This window comes from Phoenix dactylifera, chromosome 7 (assembly GCF_051530095.1).
Source record: "Phoenix dactylifera cultivar Ajwa chromosome 7, Ajwa_hap1_PhDact_Kaust_v1.1, whole genome shotgun sequence".
NCBI classification, from domain to species: Eukaryota; Viridiplantae; Streptophyta; class Magnoliopsida; order Arecales; family Arecaceae; genus Phoenix; species Phoenix dactylifera.
The window spans coordinates 26259007-26280291 of NC_143196.1; the positions used below are offsets into that span (position 1 = coordinate 26259007).

At 37.4% G+C, this 21285-nt stretch overlaps 1 protein-coding gene across 4 annotated transcripts; it reads left to right on the forward strand.

Moving 5' to 3' along the window:
* Positions 1-540: 540 nt before the first annotated feature.
* On the forward strand, positions 541-19927 carry LOC103698342 (ABC transporter G family member 1-like). Of its 4 annotated transcripts, XM_089924368.1 has the most exons (12): positions 633-803; positions 1036-1105; positions 1274-1367; positions 1469-1586; positions 5326-5479; positions 8523-8602; positions 8983-9447; positions 10151-10237; positions 10336-10464; positions 10587-10778; positions 18363-18449; positions 19152-19927. In XM_089924368.1, the coding sequence occupies exons 7-12, from the start codon at positions 9010-9012 to the stop codon at positions 19824-19826; spliced, it is 1608 nt and encodes a 535-aa protein (XP_089780494.1). In that variant the 5' UTR covers positions 633-803; positions 1036-1105; positions 1274-1367; positions 1469-1586; positions 5326-5479; positions 8523-8602; positions 8983-9009; the 3' UTR covers positions 19827-19927. The 4 variants fall into 4 exon arrangements, with proteins under 4 accessions (XP_089780495.1, XP_089780494.1, XP_089780493.1 ...); XM_089924369.1 differs by having other exon boundaries at positions 541-803; positions 1036-1367; positions 5329-5479; XM_089924367.1 differs by having other exon boundaries at positions 1036-1367; positions 1466-1586.
* Positions 19928-21285: the final 1358 nt, after the last annotated feature.

Sequence of the window (21285 nt, forward strand, 5' to 3'; positions counted from 1 at the left end):
TGGATTTGTGATTAGAGACCACTGCGATAGATTGGTCGCAGCAGGGGGTCGCTGCATGCCAGGACTCACCGTAGTTGGGGCAGAGTTTCGGGCAGCCTGAAAGGGTATATCATATGCGAAGCGGGTGCTCGGTGCCGAGCGGATGTACATCGAGGAGGACTCATGTATGGTGATTGATTGGATACGGGGTGCGGACAGGTATGAAGATGGTCATCCATTTATTCATGAGACTCGCAGGCTGATTACGGAGCTGGATAAGTATTAGGCAGCACAGAGGCGAGCAGGATAGCAGACTGGGTCGCCTCCTATGTTGCGCGGCATTTCGGAGAATTTCTATAGATATCCACAGTAGAGCTTTCTCTCTTTTTGTACTTTTTATTTTTTTTCTAATCTGGCAGAATATACCCAGCTTAGAGCTGTATGGATTGTTGTTTTTACCATTAAAAAAAAAAAAAATTCTTCCTTTGGGTAAGGCTGGCATAACCTATGGCTATCGGTCCTATTCGGCTATTCCTTGTCCTTGCCACCTTGGTCCCAAATCCCATCACAGTAGCACTGTTCTTCCTTCGCAGGCAGCAGCTGCTCCCAAAGCGGCAAACAGGCACTTCCCGTGACCCCGTCTTCCCCATTGCTTCTCTTCTCGGCATTCTCGCTCAGCCGGCGGCAGACTACCCCTGAACCCTTGGTACTGCCCTTTCACCTCCTGCCGCTCGCTCCAAATCTCTTTTCCCAGCGCCGAACTGGCGACGCCGAGAGAGGAGGAACCCCCATCCACCCTCTTTGGAATCCGTCGAGGCAAGATGGTATTTTTCTTCTATTATCTCTTCCGCTTTCTTCTCTTTTGCATCATTCGTTCTTTTCTAGGTTTTAGGGATTTATTTCTCTCTCATTTTGACGGTTACTTTGAGGGATTTAATTCCTATGTTGCGTGCGTACCATCTCTGATCCCATGGATTTCTTGGGGTTTTTGCTACCGATATCTGCTCTCTTCTTCTTGTTCTTCATGTGTTTTCAATTCCTTCATGTGTGTTGTAGGCGTTTCCGAACCAACAGACGGTGGATTACCCTAGCTTCAAGCTCGTGATCGTTAGGGACGGCGGGACAGGTGACCCTTTCTTTATTTCTTTACTCTTTCCTTTTCTCTTTCTTTCTTTCCTTTTTTTTGTTTTTTATAATTTTCTTTCTTCTTCCTACACTGATCCATAGTTTTAGGCGATTAAGTTCTTTCTTGCCTTCTTGATCCATATTTTTTGGTTGATTGATCGGACGAAAGAGAACTGATTTTTAAGAAGTTCTGTGATCTGCTGCGGGGAAGACTACCTTCGTCAAGAGACATCTCATGGGGGAATTTGAGAAGAAATATGAACGTAGGTGTCTGATGTACCAAGAAATATATGTTCTCTTTTTTTAATATTGATTACTTTCCTTTTATTTAAAAAAATGATCGAGTTCTTGGCTTCTTTAGCAGCTACCATTGGTGTCGAAGTCCATCCCTTGGATTGCCACACCAACTGTGGAAGGGTCCAGTTCTACTGCTGGGATACTGCAGGACAGGAGAAGTTTGGTGGGCTTAGGGATGGATATTAGTGAGTCATCGCTTCTGATCTTTTTCTGCTCTTTCAATATTTTTATGTGCTTCTCTCTAGTTTTGCTCCATCCTGTTAGATTTTTTTTAAAAAAAAAAAATGACAATTCATATAACTCTAACACGAGTACATCATGTCAAGCCAGAAGAAAGTAAGGAGTACAATAAGGGCGGAAGCTCTACTGTGGACGTCCACAAGAACTCCCCGAAATGTCGTGCAATATAGAAGGCGACCTAATCTGCAGCCTTGTTCGCCTTCCGAAAAGCATGTACTACCTGGTGCTTGCCCATTTCCACCACCAGCCTGCGTATCTCACGAATAACGGGATGAGTCTCTCTCGATATACATCCGCTCGGCACCGAGCATCCGCCTCGCATATGATATACCTTCCCAAGCTGCTCAAAGCTTTGCCTCAACTACGGTAAAACCTGTTGAATTAAATCAAATATTTTAAAAATTTGAAAACCAAATTGGTTAACGGCCAAGTGGCAAGTATTCGTGCACAAGCAAGGGAGCAAACATGGAAAATTCCTAAAGAAAACAAACCATGACAAGTGTCATGCATCCAGCGTAGGAGCAAATATGAAAAAATTTCCAAAGAAAGCAAACCATGACAAGTGTCATGCATCCAGCGCAAGAGCAAGCATGGAAAGGCCTATCGAAGAAGGAAGCATGAACGGCCAAGATGGAATAAGCCGAAGAATCAAATGAGCACAAAAAGACACATCATCAATCCGCGGGAAGGGAATCTTCTTCTTTTGACGTGCCTGAGCCTATATAAAGGGCTCTAGGGATCATTTCAAACTACAATCAAAATTTTCTCTTCTCCCTATTCCAAAAGTCTAGATAAAAAAGGTTCTAGGGATCATTGGGAAGAAAAGAAATAAAGAAAAATTTTCTTCTCCTCATAATTTTTCTAAGTTTTTTTTGAGGTATTTGCAAGCGTGAACGTGCTCTTCTTTCTTCCCTGAAGGTGCACTGACGGGGATGACGTGGTTCTGTATTGGGTCGTCGTATCTCTAGGAGATCTGTGCTAGCAGACCCCGCCTCTTTTTCTTTATTTTATTATTATATTGTCAAGTTTTGCTAGTTTATTCTTCTTATTTACTGTTTTTGAATATTAAAAATATTAAATTTATCAATTATATTTGTGCATCTAGGCTAACAAAACCTGAAATGCGACGACCCTCTGCTACGACCAGACTGCCGCGGTGGTCTTTGATCACAAATCCAACACCTCCTAACCGCCCATCTAACACCACACTACCATCAAAATTTATCTTGAGAAAAACAGAGGCTGGGGGCACCCAAGAAATAAAAACAAACCTGTTAGGGTTGGGTTTTTTTTTTTTTTTTTTTTTTTTTTTTTTTTTTCGCGCGCGCGCGCTGTGAACATGAGCTTTATTAAGTTGATGGTTTTCGTGTGAGTGGGTTGTGTACTTTCACCTTGAGAGTCGTCTATGCATGCTTCATTCTGGTCTATATTGGGATTTTGGACAGAATTCATATCAATCAGGGCCGGCCCAACCCAACCCTTAAGAGTTATTTGATGTATATATTTCATTTTGTATAAAATCAGGAATAGGAGATTTTCTTATACTTTCAAATATCAATTAATAATCGAAACTAGCTTGCTGTTGGATATCTGCTTTGTTGATATGCATTGCTAGTGACCTTTTAAGTCTTAATATGTATCAGAATTTATTTTGCTGCTGCATTGCTATCATATTTACTTTTTCATCATTTTTTATATATATAAAAAAAATTTTAAAAGTTCACCTTAGGCTTTCAAATATATTAGGCCGCCCTGCTGAGACGACAGGTTTGGAACGTGAAACGTAGCGGCAAAATAGAGGCTTATGGTTTGCATAAGAGGTTAACGTTTGCACATGGCAACAAAATAGAGACTTGACTTCGTGCAAAATATTCCACATAAAAAACAAGATAAATGGCTTTTGTTCAACAAGCATCAAATTCACGCGGTGCAACAAAGTTTGGTATAGTTTGTTGCATTTGATGCAAGTGAAAGTGTGGCCAACAATAGCTTAGTCTTGCATTCAGCATGGCTTGAAATAAAACTCTCATTTTATCATTAAAAAAACAAAAAAACATTACGTATGTACTTGATGCGCATGGCAAGAAGGATCCAACAAGTGGCATTCAGTGCAAGGAAAGAGTATAGCTTTTCCATTTTATTTTTAGAGCTCTCTCCCTCTCTGTGGTGGAGTTAAACCCAACATCCAAGAAAGGTACATTTCACCAAAAAATGAAAAAATCTGAACAAGAACAAGCTAAGGAGATAAAGAATTAATCCAAAAGGTTGTAATAATTTCCTCTCACGGGACCTGCTAAGCAGTTGGAATTACCATTCGAGCTAAGTGCTTAGTGATCGAGAGAGTTGTTAATTCTCCAGTTATAAGGGACGCAAAGGGTGCCCAAAGGTAGCCCAAGTGTGCATGCAGCCTTGTGTATGCGAGACAATGGAAGAGACTCCAAGCATTAAACTAAACCAAACAAAAAAAATCAGTAAATCTCGATGCAAAAGAAGGAAAGTAAACCATAAGGATCGCAATTGGTTCCATCTTGGATTTCATTTTTTTCTTTCAATTAGCTATTGTTCTTTGCCATGGCCTGCTCATTTTAACCAAGCCAACTTGATTTTGTCCCAGCCTTACAGCCCATAAGGTTGCACACAGAAGGTGAGTTTGTGGAATTGTATTCTTGCCTGTTCTTCCCTTTGGGTAAATTACCCCTGTTGCATTTTATCCAACTCCCACAGTACTTCTCTCAGTAACTTATCTTTTCAGAAAATACTAGACACTCGGTACAGATCCTACAAGAGTTGTGCTAGATAGTTTTATACGGAATAGTATACAATATTTTTTTGAGAAAACACCCAGGTATAGTCGTGTAAATGAGATATGAACCCGGGGCGTTGGTGTCAATCTCCAATGATATTTACCAATTAAACCAACTGGCACTCCCAAGATTCTTATACAAAGCTCACTATTTTGAATATATTAATTGTTAGCAAGATATAAAGATGCCATATCTACATCATCTCAAAAAACACCATTTTAGATGAAATTTTTTATGCAATATGTTGTGATATAATTCTGATAGGAAAGGAAATCTCCATGGAAACCATGGATGAGCACTCGGAAAGCGGTAAACTTGATTAGAGATGGTAATCATATCAGACATGGGTCAGGCTGGATCAGGTAAAATATTTATTAATCCGAAACCGATCTACTAATTAAGCAGGTCAAAAATTCAAATCTGAACTTGATCTTTATATTAAACTAGTAATTCGATCAACTAGTATAATCTATTTATTAAAACAAGTCAAGTCAGATTCAATAAGTTAAACATATTAAGCAAATATTTAATGAATTAAATAGATTTAAACATATTAAACAGGACGAGTTAAACATAATAGAATTGGATTAAACAAATTTTAAATAGGTTAGGTCATGATCCAATCTAATGTTAAACATATCAAAATCGGTTAAACAAATTAAAGATCTAAATCTTAAGCCAATCTATTTAATAAACAAATTTGTATAGGTTGTTTTATTTATGATCTAAAATTTATTTGCGTTAAATTTGGATATGTATGGGTCGGATTGGTGGGTTGGTGGGTGGAACTTAAATTGTCATCTTTAATTTTGAGCAGCCAAGTAATCTTTTTCTGCCGTGCTTTAATTGCAATGTGTCTTTGGTTTCTAATTATGATCAGAAGTTCAGTGGGCCCCAAAAGACAAATTGGTGTTACATGGGACGTGATCACGTGGTAGGACCACCTTGAGGCTGCGAAAGCTTCGACAGCGCGAGAATTGCATGAACGACGTACATGAGGCATGCGATGGCTTAAGACGGGCGCTTGTTTCTTGGTACTTGACTTTTCCACGCTAAAGTCTACATCCAACCAGTTGAAATGGCCACGTACAGCCAGTTCTATTATATTTGATGTTCAAGACATGCTTAATATAATAACCGAACAAGTGGGTAATGCTAAGATGAGCTACACACACACAGATATATATATATATATATATATATATATATATATATATATATATATATATATATATATATATATATATATATATATATATATATATATATATATATATATATATATATATATATATATATATATATATATATATATATATATATATATATATATGTGTGTGTGTGTGTATATCTATATATATATATATATGTGTGTGTGTACACACACACATATATATATACACATATATATGTGTGTGTATATATACATACATACATATATATATACACATATATATGTGTGTGTATATATACATACATACATATATATATATACACACACACACACACACATATATATACATATACATATACATATATACATATATATATATATATGTATATGTATATGTACATATATGTATATATGTATATATGTGTGTATATATATATAGAGGTAGATTAGGATATAGGTGCTGGCTAGTTAAGTTTTTGTACGGTAAAAATAGTTATGAAATGTATAACCTATCCATGGAGCGGTAAAGAAGTCCTAGTTGATAAAAAAAAATTGGTTCAAATTGAAATGAATATCAGAACTAAATACTAGATGCGAGTCCAAAATGAATCTGAAAAGATTAAGATATTTCTGTTTTCTTTTGAAATTAAAATGAAAATAAAACTTCCTCTAACCAAAGAGCTAAAATGAGAGCTACTTATCTATTCCACAGTCCAACTTTCTCCAATCAAATATATTTTTATTATTTTATGTTTGGAAGAAGTGGAAAAAGAAACACATGTAACAGTAGTTTTATTCTTTGTCGCTCTAAGTAAGAGAGAGAGAAGTATCATGAGAACAACATAACCAATATTTCTTGAACAAGTAGACTGGAAGTGGTAATTCAGCCACTGATGAAATAGTAGAGATTATGCCATTCTGGTTGATCTCTGTCTCCTAAAATTCATTCTCAATCATTTTCCTTTTGATAAAGCTTTAGTGAGAGAATGGAATGACCAATAATTGAAGCGAAGCATCCGCGCGACGAAGGCAAAAAAAAATTACGACCACAGAAAATTAGATTTATGCGACAACATTCTTGTCCTACCGATATGCATCCTGTCTTGTGGAGAGCATCCACCAAGGCTAGAGTACGAGAGCAAACCTTCTAGAGAAACATGATTGCTGCGCGCTGTTTGTCACCGACAGCATCGGCCCTCTAAATATCAAAACCATATAAATTTTCCCAGATATTGGGGATAATATGTGGCGCAGGAGCTTGGCTCTTAGTGTGCTCTCACTGTGAAAAACGTGTGGCCAAGTGGAAAACGGAACTCCTTGTTCTGGGTTTTAAATGAAATTGCCATCGAGACTGTGATAGGGAACTACTCGTTCTGGGTTTCCCTCGTCTATAAATTTCCTCTCCAACTTAAGTTAGAAGCACCAACCAAGCTAAATTAAGCTCTCTCGTCTCTCTGTCTCCAAGTTATGGGCTCTTTGGAAGTGAAAGTAGAAATGGAGGAGGTTCGTTGGAATGCCATGGCCGGAGGTGGTGACCGGCCGGTGAAGCATGAGGTGCAGAGCGGGTGGGAGGAGGAAGGGCTATACTTAACGTGGGAGGATCTGTGGGTGACCGCATCCAACGGTAAGGGTTCGTCGAGGGTGATACTGGCTGGGCTCACCGGGTACGCCCGGCCTGGGGAGGTTCTAGCCATCATGGGTCCATCGGGCTGTGGCAAGTCCACTCTTCTTAATGCCTTGGCAGGTAACAAAAGGACCATCTACCAGGTGGTGTTCGCACCTTCCTTCACCTTAAAAAAAAGGAAAACAAAATTAGTAGCATGAATTTTTTATGATTAGAAGTACAGAGTTTTTTTTTTTTTTTTTTGAGAAACTTAATATTTTCGATTGTATTAAGAAACTAAGCAGATAAGAGAGAAGGCAAGTAAACAAACAAGGGAGTCTAAGGACGACTCAACCATTTCCTAATCACCTTGCTTATAAATCCTCTCTCATCAAATAGCACAAGAAAATCTCTAATCTCCTTTTATATATCTAAGGGCTTGCTTTGAAGAAGATCCAGGGTCCTAATCCTAGGTATTGTTTTAATGGATTAAAATAATCTCTTTTATAACCTTTTTTTCATACTCTTATCACCTAAATAGTGATAGGATTAGGCAAGTTCTCATACAGTCAGGAGGTTGAAGTAATAGAGGGTCCTCAACATCTTTACTAATATATATATATATATATATATATATATATATATATATATATATATTAATTGGGAGAGAGGGAGAGAGGGTAATTGGGGGAGAGAGTATTAATTGGAGGGTTGAGAGGGTGAGTTAATTTTGGATTGTAAAAAGACATAAATCCCCTTAAGAGTTATAAAAAGTAAGGATATTTTTTGTACAATGAAAAATGGGTAGATTGATAACCTACCATAACAGAGAATAGGTTATCAATCCCCATATAAATATATAAATATATATATATATATATATATGAAGAAACTTTCATAAATATATTTCTTTTTACTGTGAATGATGCATTTACCTTAGATTAATTTTCTCTATTTCTTTGATACCCCAAAAAAAAAAAAATAATAGCAACCAAAAACAAGAATATATTTATTATGTTACCTTGCTTCCCACATGCATCAGATGCGTGCATAATATCAACTGTTTAGAATAAAATATTATCTAAAATAATATTGTTGAGTAGGACAAGACTACTTGGCCAGGTGATCTAGGACTAAATCCAGTTTTCTGTATTCATTTTTAACAGTCAAGAAGCCAATCAAGACATGACATAGTGGCAAAACAGTTAAAACACATGGAATGTTGGTAGCAAGAAGATACGTGCTAGTTGGAGCATTAGAACTTGGATTATAACTCGGTAATAATAATATCTACTTGCAGGGAGACTCGACTCAGGTGCAAAACAATCTGGACAAGTGTTGGTAAATGGTTGGCGTCAGACGCTAGCATTTGGGACTTCTGTGAGCACATCTTTTCCTTTTTCCTGCACTTCAGTATTCTTTCTCTTCATAATTCTTCAAATTGTTACCAGTCTTTTAATACATACATGGCTACAGCACTCAAACATCTGAGGATTATGGGTTTAACCGAGCCAAGCTTGAAATAGCCTGGGTCTAATCAAGCTTAGCTTGAAATTAATTGAGTCTGAAGTTTGCATCAAGATTTGCACCTTTATATGTGACCTTGCTTGCTTGATCTAATTTCAAGCCTATCTTCTATTACATGGATACCATAGCCCTTGCATTTGTGAAAAACTTGTAATACTCATCCAAGCTTGTGATGCTAACAAACTAATATTGATATGCATACTTATAAAACGATCTTTTCCTCATTAATATAGGCTTATGTGACCCAAGATGACATTCTGATGACAACTCTGACGGTGAGAGAAGCTGTATACTATTCTGCACAGCTCCAACTGCCAGACTCCATGTCTAAATCTGAGAAGAAGGAGAGAGCAGAGACGACTATAAGGGAGATGGGCTTGCAAGAAGCTATGGACACAAGGATTGGAGGGCAGGCATCTAATGGAATAAGTGGTGGCCAGAAGAGGAGGGTTAGCATTTGCATAGAGATTTTAACACGACCAAAGCTTCTCTTCTTGGATGAACCCACAAGTGGACTAGACAGTGCTGCATCATATCACGTTGTGAATCGCATCATCGACCTATCTCGACATCATGGAAGGACTATTATCGCTTCGATCCATCAGCCTAGCAGTGAAGTTTTTGAGCTTTTTGATAACTTGTGCCTTTTATCTTCTGGCAAAACAGTTTATTTTGGACCTGCTTCTTTAACTAATGAGGTGAGCATGAGTTTCGTAATGGCCATAATTTTTTCTTTTTGGAATAAAAGCACAAATTGTTCTAATTGATCAATATCTCGACTTTAATCTATCTATCTATCTATCCTCTATTGATATCATAGAATATATAACTACTGGGTAGATCATTACCATGTCTCTATCAAAGAGTGATTCAAATTTCAAATTATTCTGTTTTCATAATAAAAATTATTCAATACTTCAAGCTTTTATATTTTATCAGTTATTTTTCAAGCTCATTTTTGGAAGCAGGCTGTTAATCTAAGAACTCTCCACTTTTTTGATCTGAACCAGTAACTGTTATTATAACCAACCATCTATGGACCATTAAAACAGACAAGATCAAGATCTTATATAGTAATCATACGACAGGCAGGTGTAATTAATTTCAAGTTCAGGAAAAATTTATGTCATTAATGATCAAATAGTCAATTTGAGTTTACCTTTTCTTCCATGACATTGTCGCATGTCTGCTGAATCTATTTCATATGCACCCTACATGAGGAATTCCTGCGTCTTCTTTTTGTACTTTAAAAATTGAAAACTTGCTTTTGAAAAATTTAGTCTGATTGAAAACTTGCATTCTCCTAAAGATATGACACTGAATGAATAAAGGTTAGAAAATGTTGGAAGTGCAATCAAACCTTTGACTTCTAATGATTGAGTATTCTATTTTCTCTTGCAGCTTTTTGCTCAAAATGGATTTCCATGCCCATCCATGAGAAACCCCTCTGATCACTTCCTCAGAACTATCAACAAAGACTTTGATGAGGTTAGACAGTTCCTTGTGCATTTCTGTATCAAGTTCTTGAACAAACTTGAATATACAAAAGAAAAGTGCTTACGATTTTTTTCTTCTCTCCCAATTAGGAGATTGTAAAAGGCTGTAGTAGCCAATCAAAAACCACTGCTGAAACCATTGATATCCTCATAAGATCATACAAGCTATCCAATATCCACCAAGAAGTTGAGAGGCGAGTAGCTGAGATGCGCAGATTGGTACGTCAATTACATGAATCTTCCTTGACCATGATTCTATTATTCATAGCATTACTGCTGCAGAAGAGAATGCAAAGATTTAATCACAAGATCAATTATCACAAAGAGGTTTCCTTTTGCAGGGAGGAGATGGCGTGAAGAAGGGAAGTCAAGCTAGTTTCACTACTCAGTGCATTGTCCTCACCAAAAGATCATTTAAAAACATGTACAGAGATCTAGGATACTACTGGCTGCGACTCGTAATTTATGCTATATTGTGTCTATGCATTGGCACCATGTTTTATGACATTGGACATAGCTATGGATCAATTCAGGTGAAATGCCTAACTCTGAAGGATACTTGTTACAACCATTGTTTTCTAGGATATTTTTTTCAAGAGCCTTAACAGGCTAGCCTAAACTCAATTTTATAGAGTAGCTAAATGAATCAAACTATAGACCTTCAAGTAACGACCATGTTTTATGACTGGCTTGCAACCTGTTAGCAATATATCATATAAATAAACAATAATTCTATTAATTCAATTAATGGAAAATCTTAAAGGGAATAATATACATGCATATCATTCGGCATCCAAATAATTCTATTTTAATGCAAAATAAATCTATTCTAGCACAAAATAAATCTATACATTTAATAAATTTATATTATAGAATTTCAAATCCTACAAATCTACTAATATTAAATTAAAAATAAAAGTAGAAGAAAGTAGCCTGATTGAAGGCAGGTCGAAGCGCGTAGACGCTGTCCCAAAAAAGTATTTGCCCCCACGTACGGGTTACCCGGCAATCCTTCTCGGAGATACGACGACCCTACAACTTCTTCTTCGGCACGTCTCGGAAGAAGTCAAAGCGAACCCGATCGAACTTGCAGATCCAGCAAAGAACGGAATAAAAAGAACTAAATAAACTGAATAAAAATGTAAAAATAAAATTTGGAAGTGGCTAAGAGGGAGAAGAATTTTTTCAGAATTTTTCCACTATTTTTCTGAAATTTTTCGTGCTTTTAAAGAGATGAAATGGAGGGGTTTATATAGGGATTTAATCGGGGGCAATATGGTCTTTTCGGCGGACGCGTCCGCGCCTTCCGCGGACGCGTCCGCGCAACGTGCGCCAACGGGCGCACGCGTCCATTTAATGCGAACGAAAACGCCCGTTGGCGTTTTCGTTTTCAAACGAGCACGCGGCCGCGGCCGCGGCCGTTTCCAAAGCGTAACGCCCGCTGGGCGTTACCCTTTTATTTTTTTTTTCTCTCAAACGCGCACGCGGCCAAATTTCGGGCCGCGTGCGCATTTAAATTTTTCCCAACAATCCCCCACAAAAAATTTAAATAATTTTAAAATCAAAATAAAATGCTGGATATCTTATATTATGTAATAGGTGTAGGTACCTTTCGGTTTGAACCTTCACTTAGTGACAATTGATTACATCTGTGGAGCCAAGGTGGTCTTAACCTTGAACCTCGGTCCATGGCTCAGATTAAATCAACAACACACATAATATAGCCCGATCTGGGTTCTAAGCGGGTTGCGCTGTTATGGCCATGCGCAGATATCTATCATGTGCTTTTTAGGGAATCGCCCATTTCCCATAATCGCGGCCTCACGACTGCACATATAGGTGAGTCCTAATAAGGAAGCTAGCAAGGAAGCTCCTGCCTCTTGGGTCTCGGACTCATTAAGAGTTATACAAACGAACTCATCCTACCGCTTGCTTTTATGAGCACTAGCGCCATAGGGATGAGGACAACATAAAATAGTGCTCCTCTTAGTCACACTTCGGTTTGTTTCTACCCATTGAACCTTTTAAGGTTGGGTTCCCACCGTGGTGATCTATCTTTATGGGCTAAGCCCCATCCCCCTCGACGACTCTAGAACCACTGTTCTAGATAAACCTTTTGTAAGCTGATCAGCCAAATTATTTTCTGATTTTACAAAATTCAAGGCAATAACATTATTTTTCAATTTATATCTCAATGATTTATGACGTACTTTTAAGTGCCTGTTCATTTTTACATTGGCATTTTCTTGGTTGCACTTATCTATTGCAGATTTACAGTCACAATGTAAGGAGACAGGTGGTAAAGGTGACTCATCTACAGGAAGGTCTATAAGTAGATCTCTGAGCCACTCAGCCTCAGTGCTAGTAGTGTCTAAAGCTATCAGTTCAGATTCCATGGTACTCCTAGATATTAAGGTTTGTTTGGTGGATTTCCAAGACACAGCAGCACCTCCTAGGAGAAAGACGTATCCTGTGGTGGATTTAACATCTAAGGTATCGCTGATCCAGTTGGCATCACTATAGCCTTCTAGAACAGCAGGAAACCCACTAAAGTGCAAACTATAGGACTTGGTACCCTTAAGATACCTAAGAACTCTCTCTAATGCTGTCCAATGATCTCTATTTGGATTAACAGTATATCTACTAAGTCTATTTACAGCATATGCTATGTCTGGCCTAGTGTAGTTAGTTAGGAATCCTAGTGAGCCTATGATTTGAGCATATAGGCTTTGAAGGATAGGAGTTCCTAAGTTCTTCTTAAGATGTGTAGAGGGATCAAAGGGAGTAGAGACAGGCTGACAATCCGAATAATTAAATTTGTTGAGTATCTTGTCAACATAATGACTTTGGGATAACTCAATTCCATTTGCACTTCTAATTATTTTGGTATTTAAAATTAAGTCAGCTTGTCCCAAGTCTTTCATATCAAACTTATGACTTAAAAATTGTTTTACTTCATCAATTATCTGAAGATCTGTCCCAAAGATCAGTATATCATCTACATAAAGGCACAAGATCACAAATTTGTGTCCAACTCTCTTATGATATACACATTCGTCTGTGCTATTGATTTCAAATCCAAATGTCATTATGGTTTCATCAAATTTCAAATGCCATTGCTTAGGTGCTTGTTTAAGACCATAAAGAGATCTGACTAGTCTGCAAACTTTATTTTCTTGGCCTGGGATTTTAAATCCCTCTGGTTGGTCCATATAAATTTCTTCATTTAAGTCTCCATTTAGAAAAGTTGTCTTAACATCCATCTGATGAATCACTAATCTATGAATGGAGGCTAATGCTATAAGGACCCTAATAGTAGTTATCCTAGCTACAGGTGCATAAACATCAAAGAAATCTACCCCAGGTCTCTGAGTAAAGCCCTTGGCAACTAATCTAGCCTTAAATTTATCTACAGAGCCATCAGGCCTAAGTTTCTTCTTAAAGATCCATTTGCATCCTATTGTTTTACAACCAGGAGGAAGATCAGTCAATTCCCAAGTATGGTTTTGGATAATTGATTGCATCTCATTGTCCACAGCTTCTCTCCAAAAAGGTGAATCCAAAGATTTCATTGCGTCCTCAAAGGTAGTTGGAGAGTCTTCTATTAGGAAGGTATAAAAATCATCTCCAAATGTTTTCTCTACCCTGGATCTTTTACTCCTCCTAGGTTCTGCTTCTACTTCTATTGTTCTTGTCCTTATTCTACTAGAGCTACTAGCTATACCGCTATCTACTCTAGTCTTAAGTGGAAAGGTGTCTTCAAAATATGTTGCATCTCTGGCTTCTATGATAGTGTTGTTACTAATATCATTTATTTCTGAACTTATTACCAGAAATCTATTGGCATTACTATTGGCTGCATAACCTATGAATATGGCATCCACTGTTTTAGGCCCTATTTTCTTTCTCTTAAAATCAGGTATTTTAACTTTTGCCAAGCACCCCCACACTTTCAAATAGCTAAGATTAGGTTTTCTATGTTTCCAAACTTCATATGGTGTTAGATCATTATTTTTAGAGGGAATCCTATTAAGGATATAACAGGCTGAAACAAGAGCTTCCCCCCACAAATTTTCTGGCACTCCTGAGCTTATAAGCATGGAGTTCACCATATCCATTAAAGTCCTATTCTTCCTTTCTGCTACTCCATTTGATTGGGGAGAATAGGGTGCAGTCACTTCATGAATGATTCCATGATCTTCACAGAATTGAGTTATGTCATTTGATGTATATTCACCTCCCCGATCTGATCTAAGAATTTTAATTTTCTTTTCCTGTTGGTTCTCAGCTTCAATCTTAAAAATTTTAAATTTGCTGAGCACCTCATCCTTGGTTTTAATTAGGTAGATGTAACAGAACTTCGATAGATCATCTATAAATGTTACAAAGTATCTGTTACCTCCCCTAGAAGTTCTACCAGAGTCACAAACATCACTATGAATCAACTCTAATAGATCAGAATCCCTATTAACAGATTTAAAAGGCTTCCTAGGGAGTTTGGCTTCTACACAAGTTTAACATTTCTCATGGTTCTTGAGATCACTTTTTGGTATTAGATTTAGGTTCATAAGTTGCTTAATTGAATTATAATTTACATGACCTAATCTACCATGCCAAATAGAAGGAGGCTCTATATTCATAATCAAAGGATTTTCATTTATTGAAGGAGCTATTACATTCAATTTGAACAATCCTTCACTAAGGAATCCTTTTCCAATAAACATAACACCATGAGAAATTACAACCTTATTGGACTCAAAGACAAGACGAAAGCCTTGCTGGACAAGCAAAGAACCACTAATGAGGTTTCTCCTAACAACTGGAACATGTTGGACGCCGTGCAGTGACAGGACTTTTCCAGAGGTAAGCTTTAAGTTCACACGTCCTACTCCTAACACACGTGCCTCCGAGCTGTTTGCCATGATCACAGCTCCTCCACTTGAGATCTGGTAAGAAGAAAACCAGGAACGATCCGAACAAATATGAATACCAGCTCCGGTATCAATCCACCAATCTAGTGCTTGTAAAGTCATGTTAACTTCAGGAGTGAAGGAAACAGACCTGAAAGCTGTCTCAGAGGAGCCAGCGCCGGAAGTCACCATGTTGACTTGAGCACTGGATGTGTGTGGACCCTTCTTCTTAGATTGAAGAGGTGCAGTCTTCTTATAGAAGCACTGTGGAGACAAATGGTTGGTCCGACCACACACATAACAGAAACGAGCACCACCTTCCTCTTTCTTCTTCTTCTGCTCCTGGGATTGAATAGGCTTCCCATTGTAGTGGTGGTTAGGGTTTCTAGGGTTGTAGGGTTTCTTCTTGAAATTCTTACGGAAGGGTCGGTTCTGATTTTTCTTAGGAGGAGCTTCTACATTATATGCATTATTTTTAGATCCAGTAGAGGTATTATTTCTGAGCCTATGCTGCTCTTCAATCCTAATGGAGTTTAAGACTTGGGTTAGGGTGAGAATTCCTTGGGTATGGCTCAGGGTCTTGGCAAAATCAGACCAGGAAGTAGGTAGTTTATCTATCAGACAGGCTACCTGGAATGATTCATCCAAATTGGTTCCATTAGCCCTAAGCTGGTGGATCAGGGTTTCAAATTCATGAATTTGGTCATTCATAGGCTTTGAGTCCACCATCCTAAACTTATTGAAATCGGAGGCCTTGAACCTCTTTACCCCAGCATCATCAAGACCATATTTGCTATCTAGGGTGTCCCAGAGTTCTTTGGCACTCTTGGCTGTGTAATAGATATCATACAGCCTCTCAGAAAGAGCACCTAGGATTCTATGGATACAATGATAATCTATCTCATCAGGTGTCCTAGAGGGTGTGCTAGTGGAGGCAGAATGTTCAGTGTTGGAAGAGGTAGTTGGGTTGGACCCGTTATCAACTTCGGTCGTACTTTCACCTATGGCTGAGATTAACCCTAATGTGGTGAGCCAGAACCGCATTTGGTTCTGCCACCTCCTAAAGTTATGGCCATCAAATTTTTCAGGTTTGGCACTAAGATGGTCACTAGTGTTTGAGGCCATAGGATCAGGGTTACAGAATAGTGACAGAATCCTGATTGAAGGCAAAAAATCTATGTCAAAAGGTTGCACTAATATTTATATTGAACTTTGGATGTCTAATTGATATATTCAAAAAACTAATAGCCAGATCAGCTCCAGATCGGTGGTGGAGCACTAGGCTCACTTAAGTACCAGCCTTTCTTAGGCACGTATGCCTTTTTGACAAGCTTTTCTTAGACACTATTAGTTAGTGGATATAATCACTAGAAATCACACAAATTCAATATTTAAAATAACCTAAATGCAAATTTAAACGAATTAACTAATTTTTGAATTTTTCGTTTGACCTTTCCGAATTAGTAACGATTGATTACTAAATTTAATTCTAGCAAAACAATTATTGTAATTGAAATCTAATTTATCAATTCAATAAATTATATATATTAGAATTGATTTATTTTCTTATTAGAATAATTAATTACTAATTTTGTAGCAAATTAATTATGTAATTAAGATGTCAATTCAATGAATTAAAAGATTTATTTCTTTATTAGAATAATTGATTGAGATCTAATAAGTCAATTCAATGAATTAAAAGATTTATTCCTTTATTAAAATAATTGATTGAGATCTAATAGGTCAATTCAATAGATTAATTATTATGTATCAACCAATTTCCGAATTTCCCGTTTGAATGGGATCTGGAAATTACTCCTTGAGGAGTCCAAATGGAGGTATAATAAACCTCTTGGAGGTTAACCAAATTATTACCTCTTTAGAATAATTTATTATTAATGATGTGCTAGCAAAAACAATTATTGCAATTAAAATCTAATATGCCACAATTGTAATAAAAAAAATTTAATTAATTATATATTACTAACAAAAGCAAATACTTCTTTGGATTGTTAGCAATATATCATATAAATAAACAATAATTCTATTAATTCAATTAATGGAAAATCTTAAAGGGAATAATATACATGCATATCATTCGGCATCCAAATAATTCTATTTTAATGCAAAATAAATCTATTCTAGCACAAAATAAATCTATACATTTAATAAATTTATATTATAGAATTTCAAATCCTACAAATCTACTAATATTAAATTAAAAATAAAAGTAGAAGAAAGTAGCCTGATTGAAGGCAGGTCGAAGCGCGTAGACGCTGTCCCAAAGAAGTATTTGCCCCCACGTACGGGTTACCCGGCAATCCTTCTCGGAGATACGACGACCCTACAACTTCTTCTTCGGCACGTCTCGGAAGAAGTCAAAGCGAACCCGATCGAACTTGCAGATCCAGCAAAGAACGGAATAAAAAGAACTAAATAAACTGAATAAAAATGTAAAAATAAAATTTGGAAGTGGCTAAGAGGGAGAAGAATTTTTTCAGAATTTTTCCACTATTTTTCTGAAATTTTTCGTGCTTTTAAAGAGATGAAATGGAGGGGTTTATATAGGGATTTAATCGGGGGCAATATGGTCTTTTCGGCGGACGCGTCCGCGCCTTCCGCGGACGCGTCCGCGCAACGTGCGCCAACGGGCGCACGCGTCTATTTAATGCGAACGAAAACGCCCGTTGGCGTTTTCGTTTTCAAACGAGCACGCGGCCGCGGCCGCGGCCGTTTCCAAAGCGTAACGCCCGCTGGGCGTTACCCTTTTATTTTTTTTTTCTCTCAAACGCGCACGCGGCCAAATTTCGGGCCGCGTGCGCATTTAAATTTTTCCCAACACAACCTGCTATCACTTAGGTCCGAGTTAAGGCCAAGACAATTTTAGCAGAAGAGGTGCCTATGGTAATACTAGGGATCCGCAGTTATACAAGAGAAATCCGTTTTATTCATCATATAAGCCCATACAGCCATAGTCATGTAAAAAATCCAAATGGCATAGAAGAAGGCAATGGTAACTGATGAATGTGTCGTAATTCAACTTTAGGCACAGAAAATAAAGCCAGAAAGGTCGATTTAATACTCAACCTTGAACTAGATATATTTCAATATTGAATTTAGAACAACATGGTATTTGTTGATAGTTCAGTGATCTTTATTGGAAAAAAGTGTAACCAAGGAACTGATGTGTATATTTAAACTTCCCAGGCTCGGGGTTCGGTGCTTCTGTTCGTATCATCATTCCTAACTTTTATGGCAATTGGTGGTTTTCCTTCCTTTACAGAAGAGATGAAGGTTAGTGGCATTCTTAATGTTCATTATTTGCAAATTTCAGAAGTCCTATTTATCCATGAATTCAAACTATGCTTGGTAATATAAGCTCCTGTAATATTGCTTCTGCTCTCGCCACGATCAGCATGTTTCACAGATCGATAGAAGTATGTATTCAAACTAAAACACCAATATGGCATTTAGAATCCCAGCTTCAATTCTACGAGTTCCACTCGATCAGTATTTTACATATCAATTTCAACAAAACTCTTTCATGTAGACCTGTTCTGGATATATGTAATTTGGCAAGCCATCACATTGGTTGTTCTAAGCGAGCAACTTCATGTGTTTGGTTTGTAGCTTGACAAATATTTTGTAATTGGATTTACCAAAACCTACTTAATTACAGTAATTTGTCCTATAGAAATTGGCCATTGGACAAGTTTTGCAAGATGGAGGCTACAACGACAATTTTTGGGCTAATCATAAAGGTGTTCTTTTTGCGAGTAATGGCCAGCCAAACATTACATACAACCAAGTAATCACATAAAACAGCTGCCATAAATGCAATTACTATGACATGTAATTTCAGCTACGTGAAAACTCTAGTCACGGGTAATCAAAGGAGTTCATAGTTGTAAAATAATTTTTTAATTGCTCATAGATTATTTCATAAATGTGTTATGAAGTTGTCACTAACATGTCAACTTTTTTTTTGATCCAAAGATCTTTCAAAGAGAGAGACTAAATGGGCATTATGGTGTCACCGCATTCATGATAAGTAACATGCTTTCTTCCGCACCATATATAGCTCTTGTCTCTGTAATCCCGGCAGCCATGGCTTACTACCTTATTGGCCTCCAAAGCGGAGTTGATCACTTCATTTTCTTTGCTATGGTGTTGTATGCATCGATGTTGCTTGTTGAGGGCATGATGATGATCGTCGCTAGCATTGTGCCCAATTACCTCATGGGCATCATCACCGGTGCCGGAATTCAAGCAACGATGATACTATCGGCCGGCTTTTTCCGATTGCCGAATGATCTTCCGAAGCCAGTGTGGCGATACCCAATGTACCACATAGCCTTCCATAAGTATGCCAACCAAGCTTACTACAAGAATGAGTTCATTGGACTTTCCCTTCCCAACATCCAAGCTGGGGCTGCAGCCACTATTACTGGGGAGGAAATTGTGAGGGATTTTTGGCAGATGGAGGTGGGCTACTCTAAGTGGGTTGATCTTGCCATACTGTTTGGTATGGTTATTCTATACAGGATCTTGTTTTTGGTCATTGTGAAGACTAGGGAAAAGGTGAAGCCCATGGTTAGGGCTGGTCTAAACAGGCCACCCAAACACGTCATAGGGACGCCCTCAACACCTCTAGCTGATGTAAGCCCATAAAAAGATTTTTTTCTCTTTTTTCTTCATTTTACTACGTCTAATCAATGTATTTGGTCCATGTAATTCTGATGTTTTATTTAAAAGTGGGACCATCTGATTAATCATTGTTTTTCGAGTAATATCCAGGATTTTGATGTAGACCTCCTCAAGGATAAGTAGGTAAAGGAGAAGTGCTAACCAATTGAGCTAACAATTGTTTGTGTTTGATGGAGTGTTCTGATGTCGTAGATAGAGAGTTGATAGGTGTAGTTCCATTTAACCCTTATTTATTTGTTTTCTTTGTACCTTGGCTATCTGAGTAAATGTTAGAATTCGGCCGGGGCGATTCAAATAGACTAGTGCTGCAAGAAGAGAACGTCCATATTAATATATAAGATCGAGAGTTCAATGTCAGCATCTCCATGATTCCCAAGCATACAACATTGCCTACTTCCCTAGCTACATGTATCCATGTTTTCCACTACAATCCATTGTCCATACTTCTCAAGCTTCATGCATCACATGTGGCGCCATACTCTAGTCTAGATAACAAAAAAAAAATGCAGGAGAGAGGGGGTATCTAGAGTCCAGCATGGAGTCAAAGTTGCTGGAATGGAGAAGCTAATATATAATAGCCTATTGCATTGTTGCTTTAAACGAAATTTTGCTTACTATTAAGTCTAATGTATGTTGTTGATTGATCTTCTCCTTTATCAATTTAATTTTTTGAGGTCAATTGGTTAATTTAATTCGAAACTCAGATTTGCTAGAGGTCTGACTGATCTAGTCACCTACTCTCTTTTCGCTTCTTTCTGGTGAACTCAATTTAATGGGGCGGGCACCAAAAGAAGAAAGTGTAGAGTAGGTTTCCTATTTTACCATGTTTTTCCTAGTGTCTATTTTAAAGAAGAAACCCAAAAATTAGGGACTCCTCCTACTAACAAAGTTTGCCAATTCTGTGGTTATAAAAATCAGAAAAAGAGGAGATCTCTTTTTTTTATTGTTTCCAAAACATAGTTTTTATTGATACATATAACATGGTCAGATGATACATATTAAGTAAATTAATCATCTAGCAAGCCAACACACACCTCTAGATAAACCAAAACACAGTTTCAGAATATAGTGTTCACCAAATATACAGTACATGGCCAAGTGATGTATACTTAGCAAATTAATTAGTTATCTAACAACTCAATATATACTTTTAAACAAATTGATACATAGTTTCTAAAATATCATATATACTACAAGGCCAGATGATATACACTCATCAACTTTCTAATAGATACTGCAAACTTTTTTGATACACACTCAATAGTGATCCAGTATACATCTTCAGAGAAATCGATATATATTTTTCAGAATGTACTTTTTATCAGTATACACAATATTGTCAGGTGATACACATAAATTAATAATCTAGCAGTCCAATACATATATGTAAGTACATCGATATGTAGTTTTCAGAACATCGCGT

Bases quoted from the DNA above. Each gene is read 5' to 3' on its own strand.
- LOC103698342 (XM_089924366.1), top strand. From the start codon at position 7,087: ATGGGCTCTTTGGAAGTGAAAGTAGAAATGGAGGAGGTTCGTTGGAAT. The intron at 7,364-8,522 runs GTAACAAAAGGA...ATCTACTTGCAG, and splicing joins TCTTCTTAATGCCTTGGCAG to GGAGACTCGACTCAGGTGCA. The intron at 8,603-8,982 runs GTGAGCACATCT...TCATTAATATAG, and splicing joins CGCTAGCATTTGGGACTTCT to GCTTATGTGACCCAAGATGA.